This window comes from Sinocyclocheilus grahami, unplaced genomic scaffold, assembly GCF_001515645.1.
Source record: "Sinocyclocheilus grahami isolate Dianchi unplaced genomic scaffold, SAMN03320097.WGS_v1.1 scaffold1515.1, whole genome shotgun sequence".
In the NCBI taxonomy this organism is placed as follows: Eukaryota; Metazoa; Chordata; class Actinopteri; order Cypriniformes; family Cyprinidae; genus Sinocyclocheilus; species Sinocyclocheilus grahami.
In genome coordinates, this window is record NW_015506694.1 from 114,758 (window position 1) to 128,269 (window position 13,512).

The 13,512-nt window shown below is 36.5% G+C and overlaps 1 protein-coding gene across 1 annotated transcript in view; it reads right to left on the minus strand.

Moving 5' to 3' along the window:
- The window catches only part of LOC107570867 (zinc finger protein 512B-like), a 68,411-nt gene extending 60,856 nt beyond the window's left edge, over nucleotides 1-7,555 (minus strand). The window contains exon 1 of the mRNA XM_016257146.1: nucleotides 7,432-7,555. Within this exon, the coding sequence (XP_016112632.1) occupies nucleotides 7,432-7,555 (124 nt within the window). The remainder of the gene's footprint in view (nucleotides 1-7,431) is intronic.
- Nucleotides 7,556-13,512: the final 5,957 nt, after the last annotated feature.

A 13,512-nucleotide genomic window follows, 5' to 3' on the forward strand; every position in this document is an offset into this window, starting at 1 on the left:
AATTGTACTTTTATTATGCCTAGACTATATGGTCATATTATTTGTGGTTGATAGTGTTCAAATGTAGTTTCTTTGTTATTGGCATTCTGTTTTCTCATGAAGTATGCATACTATACTAAGGTACTGTGGGGAAAAAACGATTACAATTGTTTATAAAATTATTTTAGGACTGTATACACCACTCTTGCCTTCACCTGCATCTCTCACAGTAAGGGGACACTCGTTCAGTTTTCAACTCCATTCAGACTCTTAGAGTAAGTGTGCATTCACTTTTTTACAGATGTTACTTTCATTTGATTTATTTGCTGTATGGTACACTATTTTTGTACGCTATGTGGTAATTGTGTTCTTTGTTTCGATAAATTAGTACTAGTATCAGTGAACATCATAATAATGTAGTTTGTGTAAACAGCATGCTTGCTTTTTTATTTCAGATGTGAGAATAACAGTGTGAAAGAACCTGTTGCAAAGAGAGCCAAAGCAAATAAGCAGCCCACTCGGTCATGGAAAACAGAGACTGAAGTTGACATGATCCACAGGCTCTGAGATTCCTGCCTGCACAAGAACCTGGACCACAGCTAAGACCATGTGATGCACACACTCCCATGAGTTATTTTATGTGATAGTTATATGTATTATAAAAAAACTACAAACAAAAAATATATACACATTTCTTTTTTCCACATTCTTTCTTGTAGCAATTCCTTCACAGTCACACACCTGACTGAAAGGCTCATTATGCAGCTCATTATGCAGGCCTTTGTCTTCTCAGGTGTATTTAAACACGATTTGTGTCTCTTTTGCATGTGCAATGCAAGAAGTTGCAGGGTAAATTTTGACAAGTGTTGCCAGATCTTGCTAAAAAAATACCACAAATATGAACCAGCCCATAATAAACTCAAACCCAAAGTGCGTTATCTTGGAAATAAGTCACATGCACCTGTCTACTTTATTTACTCCATAAACTGAATTGCTTTATGAGTCGAGCCCAAACAACAAGCCCAAAGACACTTAATAATCATTAATTATAAGCGGACATGGCAACCTTTCAAGAGCGCTCTCCGCAAAGTAGCCTTTCAAGCAAAAACAAAACAATCATCACAGTTTCGAGAGTGAGTTCTCTTCCATACACACACAAAATTAAAATTTAGAGGGTTCACTCCAGTATTAAAATGCGGTTGTGACTCATGAAACTTTACAGAGTGTACACAGCCAATAACTGAGATGATATTAGTAGTGTTTGAATGAAACTAGAGAAAGCGTGGCAGTGTGATATGAGAGATGTGAAAGAAGTCCCGGCCTCAAAAACCTGGATGAGCGGGATGTTATTCGCCGTTGCTAATGTCAAAGGTTATTATTGGAGAATAACAAACCTCAGAATGTTGCGACTGACCAATCAGAGTCAAGTATTCCAGTAATGAGAGACTGTTAATCTTTCTGACCAACATTGTTTACAGATATTCAAACTAGGGATGCACGATATATCAGCCACCATATCGGTATCGGCCGAGAAATGCTCATTTTTTCTGTTATCGGTATCGGCCTGATAAGAAAATTTGGCCGATATCTTAAAGCCGATAAATAATGCATTCTTTCCTTCAGAGACACTTCAGATGCGCGCTGTTCGTTTGCAGCCTTTTGTGCAATTGTACGTTGTAATATTGTGTTTATTTGATGTATATCTGATTTATCTCATATAGAATGCGTTTGGTTAAGTTAAAAGAGCGCTTCAGTTTACCGGTGATCGTCTTTAGCTCAGCGCACGCAGCTCAAACAGCAGTGCACAACATTAATAACTATGATTGGGAATGTTGTGTATATAACATTCTAATGAGAACATTATTATAATAAAACGTTGTGAATTCTTTGTGTTTAGTTGCTGTGTTTCAGTGCGTTGTTATGGGAAGAGCGCATCCACAACAGGATCACACATTCTGACTATAGCATGCAATAACTGCATCATTTTGTACATATATAAGTTGTAATATTATGTTTATGTTGTATTAATATTAATCTCAGGATGCATTTCCTTGAGTTAAATAAGCTGCCAGCAAAACGCTTCAGTTTACCATGTTCATTCCGCTCTTCAGCTTCAGCACGTGCAGCTCAACGGCTGCTATTTAAAACAGTGGTATTCATTTGTTACTTTTTCAAAATCATTGATTATATTATTAATAACAACAACCACTTGTATTTTTCTCTTATTATTTTCATCAACAATATGGTTTAGTAATTAAAATCATTTAATTATTGTCTGTGCAGAGGCTATTCCGTTTTATTGATCTATGGCGCATTCATTTTGATTCTTTACACGTGTAATGATGTCCAGTGACTTGTTTGCATTATTTATGCATTATTTTATTTATTTGTAAGTCTTTTTTATGACTAAATTTGGTAATGGGAGAGTAAAATTATTTTTAAAACATACATCGTTCAAACTAGGCTGCTTATGTTGAAGTGTTGGGGATGTGGCTTTTAATGATGAGACCTTTTTTGTAATCAGGCTCTCAAAAAGTATATAACAATTTGGATATAGATTTATCGGCCAACATATCGGTTATCGGCTTTCAAAAATAAAGAATAATCGGTTATCGGTATCGGCCAAAATTTTCATATCGGTGCATCCCTAATTCAAACTTTTCCATTTATTATCAGTTAATAAATATCGGGTTTACAGATATATGGCTCCATCTGCTTGGTCTCTAAACATGCATTCAGCGCATCCAGCAACACTATTACACCACTGCAATTTCAACAGTGTCACAGGTAAAGTGATCTTTCTTTTAATATTCAATGCAATATCAGGCTCATACTGTAAAGTCTAAACTAATGTTGGTTCTTCTGTAATTACAAATGGACTTCAGGGGGAACACAGAACCCTTTTAAAGTAAGATAAAGCCATTCCAGACATTAGAAACTAAACAGCTGCAACTGTGCAATTCAGCTGCCTACATCAAACTGACTAAGAACAGACAAGTGTCTCGCACCCTTGGCAGAAGAAGCCATGCCCTGTCTCACAAACACATACACACTTTCACACACAAACGACAATTTGTGTTAACCCACATCTCAGAGAGGCTGGCCTGAATGCTTCGGGTCCGACTGACGGAGGCATTGTGACGTCACAACCGCAGCTAGGAAACACTATTGTTTATGTCTGAATTCCTTCCAGACACATTGTTTACAAGTTAAAAGCAGTAGCCACAACCACAGGCCACATGGGAAGCCAAAAAGAATATGTAAATAAACAGAAAATCTCCTTTTTCCATAACGTAAATCATTCTGATGAATAGTTCTCATCTCAATGCACAGAAAAACACACACTCTTAATGGTCTTCCTTTAAAAGACCCATCAATAAAAACACTGATGAGAATATAATGTGTCAATGAATCAATTAACCCCCTAAGACACTTCATCAATTCACTGTGTTACTTACTATTGTATAGACGGCATTCAGTTCTGCCTCAGTGCTCGGTGGAAATACTAACGGCAGGTTGTTGTTCTACAAAGCCGACATCCATTCCGGCGAGTGTTAAATTAATGCATTAGGAACCTGCTTTTGAACATGCAGTCTGAGTCGAGGAGAGGCATTCAGCATATAGGGGCTGCAAACTCAGCTAACTATATTCTCCGGCAGAGATACCCTGGCCTGACACTGTGAAAGCAATAAAATGCATCTTCACAACCCGCAGTAAAATTCAAACAGCATGGCCCGGCACAAATATCATTCTCCTAGCTCATTTGTGAGTCAGCGCCAAGTTTGTTTACCACCAGACCTCTGCCAGGCTGCTTTCGCTTCACTCTAAGCAAAGAATTATGGGATTTTTAGGTTCAAAGCAGTAGCTACACAAGTTTTAGCTCAAATTTAGCTTAGTAACCAAAACTGTGCTACAGTTGGCACATTTTACGTTTTATGAAATCACTAAATGAATGAAACAGCTGAATTACATAATTGTAGTACAAAAAAAATCCATTATCATTAAAGCCTATCAAATTATGGGTACCAGAGAGATCCCATGCAGGCCTAACTACGGTGGCCGAGAAGTGCAAAGCAAATCACAATTCTGAAAACAAAAGAACAAATTACAAATGCAAATGCAAGTCTAAAAAACAAAATAACAAGTCAGAAAGCACAACAACAAATCCGAACACAAATTAACAAGTCAGAAAACACAACGACAAATCAGACAAACCGGAAGAGGTAGGTATAGTTTGAGACAGCGCCATTGGTTTGGGATTACTCACCGCTGACTGGACGAGACATCTGTCAATCAAACAATACGGAGTATATATTTAGATTTAGTTAAAAGTGGCTGTAAAACATCAGCTCCAGTGGCGCAGATGGATAAGCGCTAGTCGTTGGTATTTTGACCCAATCGACCCGGGTTCTACCCGGCAATCGACCCTTTTGCCGAACTTTTTTTTTCTCCCTTTTCAAATCTCGTATTAGCAATAGATTCTATTTACACTAAGTGAAAATAGCAGTATTTTTAGCAATATGCTATTTACACTAAGTGCAAATACCTATTTACACTATGTTAAAATAGCAGGATTTCTACTATCAAGTATACTACTTGTTGCAAATTGTGGCAATTATCTGCACTTCAGTATTGTAGTACATTATAAAACAGTATACAATAATAACGTATTGAGTGTAAATTATCATTTTAATTATTAAATGGATGCCACCTTATTGGTACAATAAAGCCCTCCCTACCCCTACCCGATACTTTATTTTCAACTTTTTGATTATTTCCTTAATTTTTATTGAAAATAAATGCCTTTACGATGTGATACGAGATTTGAAAAGGGAGGGAAAAAAAGTTCGGCAAAAGGCGGGATCGAACCCGGGTCGATCGGGTCAAAAAGCCAAGGGCAAGCGCTTATAGTTAAGTAAGGACAATTAATACAATACATTTAAACTGAGCTACTTTACTACCATCTCCGAACTTTCTACCACGACTCTGCTGTTCTTCGGCTGGTTCTTCCTGTATACGTTGATTGACAGATGTCTCGTCCAGTCAGCGGTGAGTAATCCCAAACCAATGGCGCTGTCTCAAACTATACCTACCTCTTCCGGTTTGTCTGAATTGTCGCTGTGTTTTCTGACTTGCTATTTTGTTTTTGAATTTGTCATTGTGTTTTCTATCTTGTTATAATGTGTTTTGAATTGTTGTTGTGCTTTCTGAATTGTTATTTTGTTTTTAGACTTGCATTTGCGTTTGTAATTTGTTCTTTTGTTTTCAGAATTGTGATTTGCTTTGCACTTTACGGCCACCGTACCTAACAGTGACAACAACAAAAAATCATGAATTTGGAACTTCCTCTTGTTCCCTTTCAAGGCACTTAATTGGCAAAAAAACGGAAACGAGCGGCGGCGGAGGAATGAATGGACCAGAAAGCTGAAACATTGCTCATTTTCTCACAAGAGCTCGTTAAACAGCAATATATACTCATACTCAATTACGACATTTGCCTAACTATGCATCAGATCGCTGGTCTGAATGTGAGTTATAGTTGCTTCATGCCAGAATATCTCTCGCTCTAGAACTGGGGTGTAACACTTAGGGTTGAAATGAGTAGTCAACATTGAAACATTGCAGACGCAGCTCCAGACACACTCTTAAGAACATGTTAGAGCCAATACTGTTGCATTGTAAGTCTAGCTTAATGCAGCATAATGATATTGTACCCTGTTAATGTATTTGCATACTTTGTTATGATACTTGCATTGCATTACAAGCCATTAAAATCATCACATTTTAATGGTGCACTATGCCTAACCCTATTTTTTTTTAATGAACAGCTGAACAGTTAAAAATTAACAAGAAACAATTATTGAGTACATTAAAAAAAATCAGCATTCAAAACTGTCCTTGCCTTACCCCGATTTAAAGCTTATAATAATGATTTATAATTTGATGGGAAACGTTTTACATTGTTTGTCTTTGTACATCATGCAATGTTCTTACATAAACTCTTACATGATGTATTAAACAAACTTTACTACACACAAATTATGGCTAGTTACACAAAGTAATGTTGATGTTAGCAACATTAACAACATTAACAAAAAAAATTAAACATACATGGATGAATTGTTCAGGATCTATAACATGCATTTAGAAAACAGATGAATTAGAATTTTTACATTTTTATTTAATTCTGATGGGGATGCTACAGTATGTAGCATGTACGTTTCCTTAAACTGGTGCAAAAATAGAAATGGAAATAGAGAGTGTGTCAGTTCTGTATGGTAAGTGTAGTCAATCATTTCGATGGCATGAAATGGCTCTGGCGTTTCAGAATGACAGAGCAATTTGTTTCAGTCTTTGTTTCAGACTTTTCTGAAGCACATCTTTATTCAGTTAATGTGCTTCCATCATAGTTTATGCAGTTTAAGTGTTTCTGTGTAGTTTTTTTTATGCATATTTTGAGAATCTGAATTGAATTATGGTGATTCTATCCAGCATTTTTATGCAATATCAAATTTACATAAAAATATGTGGATAGAAACTTAGCTAATAAAATATTTAGCTTAACTTTGGTTACAGTCAAATAATATTATATTTTGGTTAAATGTATATTTGAATTTTTTTAGAAGAATTTGGTGAGGTCAAAAACTTTGCTACCATTACTGCCACTGAACACCTCGCAGTTAAAAAACACTTTTCTAACTCTAATGTTGAGCTGAACAATCAATCAAGAGCGACTGATTAATTTCTACATTTTCGGATGCATTTTGCATTTACATTTTTAATAATCATCCAAATAATTGTTGATTTAGTCATAGTTTGCTGCAGCCCTACTAACACTGATCCAGAGTAATGTCTATCTTATCAATTACAATGAGACTGTAGCAACTGTTATCAGTTCAATGCTGCATAATTTCTCCCTTTAACCACTTCTATCCATTCCACTTGTCCATTTAAACAGTTTTGTTCAGTACTTTGCTTTAGGAATGCAGAGAAAATGACACAATATTCAGTTTTACTCCAGCACTGAACAATTGTATAGGACTAAAGTTCAGCCATGCAGGGAGATGGTACGTATTTCACTGACATTAAAAACAACCTTACTACCAGTAAAAGGACTTCATCTGTCAAAACACTTTTCACCATAATAAGACAGCCATCATTTCCTCTCGTAAGCATACAAGTGTGAAATCGCTTGTCAAAACCTCAGAGACGCCTCTGCTTCAACAGGTTGAAGCAAGGGTGTAGTTGTAAAAAGTCAGCTATTTTAATGTGTAAATGTACTCCACAGGCTTGAATAAAGATGTTTATTCATTTTATTAAACCATGTAAACAACAATGATTGGTAAATTCCACTTGCATAAACCAATGATTTGTTAAAATTTTACATGCCCTGTGTGTGTTAGTTGTAGATCTTTATTGTATGTTTAAAACCCAAGCAGCTTGCGTTCTTACCGTGATTGTCGTTTTCAGTGCTGCCCATTCGGGCCATCTCAGCGGGGTGGGCCTGTTTGGCAGTGCGCCCCTTTGACAAGCCTGAGGAAGGCTTCACCACCCGGGCACCACTGGAGGTGTCCATGCCTGTTTAGGACACAAATAGTCTGTCTATCTATCTACCTATCTGCCTTTGTATCTATCTATCTATCTGTCTGTCTATCTATCTATCTATCATCCGTCTGTCTAGCTATCTATCTATCTATCTATCTATCGTCTGTCTGTCTGTCTATCTATCTATCGTCTGTCTGTCTGTCTATCGTCTGTCTGTCTATCTTCTATCTATCTATCGTCTGTCTGTCTGTCTATCTATCTATCTACCTATCTGCCTTTGTATCTATCTATCTATCTATCTATCTATCTATCTATCTATCTATCTATCTATCTATCTATCATCATCTGTCTGTCTGTCTGTCTATCTATCTATCTATCTGCCTTTGTATCTATCTGTCTATCCATACATCCATTCCTCATGATTACTTGTATTTCTTTTTTTTTTCTATTTAATACACACCTGATCATTTTATTTTTAACACAATGTAAAAAAAAAAAAAAACGAATTAATCAAGTTAAAACTCTGGCTGAATGCATCAATCCAGAAGGGAAACGGGCAGTTTATTGCAATGAATGAAGCCTGACAATGACTATTAAAATAAACACCACTGATTAGAATGTGATCATACTTTCTTATTAATTCCAAATCAGTGTCATTTCACTTCTTCATTAGGTTTGGCCTAATGGGTCACTAATTTGTGCCTTTTTATACCGCCATTAATTCACTGTTCTATTATTTGCTGATCATTGGTCGGGCATATGGCTGTATGATTTATCATGTGTCAAAGGAGATTTTATGAACACCACAGATAAATGTTTCATCTAATGCACGCCGTGGGAATGTCTCGCTGTCAGAGGCGCTAGTACATTTCCGGTGAGTGCTAATTGAGAAGGTTCACTTTAGGCAATAAAGCGTGATCATGACAAACTTTCATTTTCAGTTGAAAAGCTACTGTACATGTACTGACACACACATAAGCAGTACGTTTGAAAGATGAGAACTCAAGCTCTAAACACGCTAACCATCACAGCATACTGTTTGTGACAGGACGTGACAACCACTCCCTTTTAAAATGCCAACCAAAACAACAGGTACTGCTCACAGCAGTGCTATTAAACCACAAAACAGGCCCGCATAATGCATCGCCAGATCCCAGAACGACCCTCCCATCATCTAACCCACATAGAAGAATGATAGATCGTCAAGTGCTGAAGATCATTACACCAAATTATTTATGGCCCAGAGACTGAAGCTTATTTGTGGTCCAGAAGTTTATTCCAAAAAGGAAAAGAGCAATAAGGTAATAGGAAAAGCAGCTGGTAGGACTAAGTGCTATGGTATTTGGGGAATTTATCACACACTTTAGAAAGGCTGTTGATGGAAGTGTGCCTACACAATCAGAGTAACACATATATTTTTCCACATCTGTCTCTCTTTCCACATCTACGCCATGGGGCTTAATAGAGACTTTGACCATTATAATTATTTTTTCCCCTAATGTAAGCACCATTACTGCGTTCACCAGGAGGGGGAGGCAAATGACCGCTTTTCTGAGCATGTTGTTGAGACTCGAAATGTGGAAAAAGTGTAACCCCCGACACCAATTTTGGCATATTTGTCCAAAAGCAGCCTCAAGAAAAAAGAAAATCAACACACGAAAGCCCTGCTTTTAGCAGACAAGCTCTTGAATGATCGCATGATTTGTTTACGTATCCTATCTGTTTTAGAGCATTCGTTTATTAATTCTAGCAATCATGCACTATCCAATTTACCAAAAGGGTTTTTCCATCATTAAGCTTTCTATATCTAACGCCCCCTCACCTAATCAAAGGGCCAACTATGAGGGTCTATGGAGCCTTCCCCCGAAATGCGACTAACACCTCAAAAGGGCAGAACAGGCCTCTGGTTCCATGGTAACCAAAGACAAACCATCTGATAACACTAGTTCTGTTGCTCAAAGGAATGCAGGCAGAGCAACTCTTACTCAAGTCTCTCCAAAACAGACACATAATGCCCATAAAAATGGACTCTTCTCTAATTAATTCATAGGCAAACCTTTCTTTGAATGAACACACATATACTTCATGTTGTTACTGTTCTTGTATATTGTCTTTTGTATTGTATACTATGCATGCTTATGATAGAACCACTCGTTCATGTAATCTTACCAATATGTAATCTTACCATGTTTAGTATCTATGAATTCATCTTCTGATGATCTAAACGAGAGTGTATACTATATGTTGGTACATAGGCAATATATTAGTGTTCTAAGAATCTTTAGTCGTAAAACTCCCCAGTATTTCCAACCTCCCGCTTGGAATTTCAGCCTTTCTCATTGGACAAGCCCATCCTGAGAGGCGTGAATCTTCTCAGACTTTAAAGGCCTCACATCAGTGACCCGCCTTCAGTCTGCGCTTCTGTTAGATTCTGAGAAGATGAGGATGTGAGTTAGAATGCTTCTGCAACTCTTAAGTCTGCACCAGGCTTTGGCCTTGTCTTTACATTCACCAACGATCCTTGGATCTCAGCTGACGTCTCTCTTAGCTCTTCATCATCTTCATCTGGGAGAAAACTCTCCCGACCACCACAGAGTCAGAATAACATCTTTTTGAAGTTCATCACTCTTCAAACCCGGAAGAAGGTGATCGCGACTCCTACACCACTAATGCATTAATACTGTAGGAAAGTATTTTCTGAGGCCATGAAAATATCCTTTCCTAGAATTGATATGAACTTACACTTAATGTTTGCTGGACGAACAGATTAGTTGAGGGCAATTTAATTCTGCTACAGTTACTACTGGCAGCTGATATAAATAACTGTAATTAATCATAATTAACTGTAATTATTTATATACATTTCCCTTTTGAGCTAATTTGCTACAATAGGAAAAAAGTCAGAATTGTTTTATAAACTAAGTCTAAACTGTAAGATATGAACTTGGGGGGGAAAACATGTGATGTTAACTTAAAATTGTGAGATATAATCTAAACAGCTTTTTTTACTTTGTGGCAGAAATGGGCCTCCATACAACACGGAAGGCTAATTCCGTATAAAAGGATAAAAGTTGCAAACAAATTGCTACATAAGGATTACAACGACTGCCCAATTCATCAAGCACATAAACTCCTGTCCTTACGTCAGCAACAAAATTCATGCTTGAGATATGAATATGTGTCATTTATTCTAAAACCCACTGAAAACTCAGGAGGGAATCTATGGCTCGAAAATGCTAATTCTGTTATGGGTTTTAGAATACAAACCGTACAGCTCTATTGAGTATTGAATGCCTTCGAGAGGCATAAGAAGCAGTTTCAAATCCTGAAAATGAGAAGGGGAGAAATAATGGATGCGGGCCAGACGCACACAGCGGGAAATAAACTGGTGATTACAGGAATGTGGAGGAGTTTGAGAAAAATCATAAAGAATGGCTTTGTTTTAAAACCTAGTGGGCTGCCTAATTTAAGTGTTTTTAACATCATTTCAACGCATCAATCATGTTAGAGAGAGACTGGTGCTCTGGATCGATAGATTATCTGATGGTGGAAGCAACTCGATTAACTTTTTCTGTTCTGGCATATCACACAGTATGAGAACAGGCTGCTTTAAAGCTTTAATCAAAACAGACAATGATGTTATATGCATTTGTGGTGTTTCATCTGTGAATCAGTGTTTGATTTGATCAAATCATTCTCACTTTCATGCACTGAATATTTTTCATTTGCTAAAATATCTCCGTTCTGAAGCAGATGATGAATGAACAAACCAAAGAAATGAACAAAATGAAAAAAAAAATGACATGTTTTGTTCCTGAAAACGGACTTGAGTGAATAATTCAGTAACATAAAACAAGAGAATCACCTACTGGAGTAACATTGTAACCTGTAAATACAGTCTCTGAGCAAGTCTTTAAACAAATTAATCTTTTTGGTAAACAAATTCAAAAGATTTGAGTTAGGGGACATTATATCTGAAAATAAGTTGAAGTATTCAAAGGTTTGGGGTCAGTAAAATCATTTTAAAGAAATTAATCATTTTATTCAGCAAGGATTCAAGGATACTAATTGATCAAAATTAACAGTAAAGACACATAATCTTACAAAAGATTTCTATTTCAAAATAAATGCAGTTCTTTTGAACTTTCTAATCATGAGAGAATCCTGAAAATCAACTAGATCACAATTTCCACAAAAATATTAAGCAGCACAACTGTTTTCAACATTGATAATAATAATAATAGTAAATGTTTCTTGAGCAGCAAGAAATCAGCATATCAGAGTGATTTCTGAAGGATCATGTGAGACTGAAGACTGGAGTAATGATGCTGAAAATTCAGCTTTACATCACAGGAATGACATATATTACAATAAAACACAGTTATTTTAAATGGTAATATTTCATTGCTTTCACTGTATTTTAAGAAAAAGCTGCTTTGGTAAGCATAAGATAATTCTTTCAAAAACATTAAAATATCTCACTGACCCTAAAATGTATGCAATGTACATTGACATATTTAAGAATTATGTTTAGATTTAACATTTTGATGTGTATTTAATATTTTTTAAAATATATATTAACCCATAAATCTACAAACATACTAAAAGACGACGTTTTCCAGAATGCTTGTTTACTGTAGGTCAGTCTGTCAAAATTGGGTGGTTTGGGCATTTTTAATAGATGTTCTTTACTTTGCATTTATTCCACTATACATACTTGTTTCACACAATAGTGAAAGAGAAACTACACAAATGAGAAATCTGTATTTTTAAAACTTTATTCCAAAACACACGCATACAGCTGTCTTTGCCACACCATGTCTTGTATAATCATGTTGGTAGCAGATCATTACATAACCAATGTTCATTTCCCTCACTTTTTTGCATAACAAGATTTAAAAGAAACCCATTGCATGTCTGGAGAGAAAAAAATGCTAGTGTGTCAGAATGCGAGAATCAGCAAAACGCTCTGGAAACCCACCGATCATTATGTCACATGAATTTCAGAGAGAAGTCTGGCCTGTCAGTCTCATATAAACCCTTTCAACCAGGATGGACTGAATTGGTTTGTGTCACGGGGCCAGATTTCCGTCAGCTTTGAGTACATTGTGTAAAAGCCTAGAACAATGACTGGTGTCAAGAGCATCTGACGATCACGCTGAGACTCAAGCTTTGTAAAAAATGAGATTATACAGTAACTCAGAATACAGACAAACATTTACGCTTCCTTAAACATGCCACTGCATCACAGTGTAGTTGAGTGTCGGAGCGTTCAGGATTCATAAGCACTAATAAAGACAAAATCACAAAATGGAAAGAATTACATTCTCTCCGCAAAAGCTCCTTAATCATACTAGAGGAAATAAACTGTCTCTCTACACTGTCTGTACATACTTAACATGCCTTCTTGCGTTCTTGGAGATAACGAACCTCATTACTCAAAAGCCTCGTTCACACAGCCAGCAACATTTCAAACATTTAAAGTTAGCATTTTAATGTATTATGTTGGGAAACACAATTGCCATGTTCACACTGACCCAACAAACACCAACACGGTTAAACACACTGATCCACGAAACCCAACATCAACTATTTGGTGTTCTCTCAGCCTCCAGCTCCGCCATCACAATAGTTGACCTGAAAGAGAAACTGGCGGTACTTGAAGTGTGTTATGAATTGCGACATCTTGGACCATATTGATCTAGAAGCGTTTGCTTGCGTAGAGTATGTTGCAGACCTAAATTTTGTGATTGTAAGGTAGCTGATTTAAAAACTCAATCTCTAACAGGTCTAGCCATGCAGACATGTGGCTTTACATTATTGCTTTGTAAACAAGGACAACTGGGACTTCTACGAGTGACAGTGATCTAGACACATACTCTAGAGTAAAGGTATATTTATATGCTGATATATTCTTTTTATATAAGGAGAAAACCTGCTACATTTGTGCAAGATTTCAAATTGACAATGAAATCAAGAATATAACTT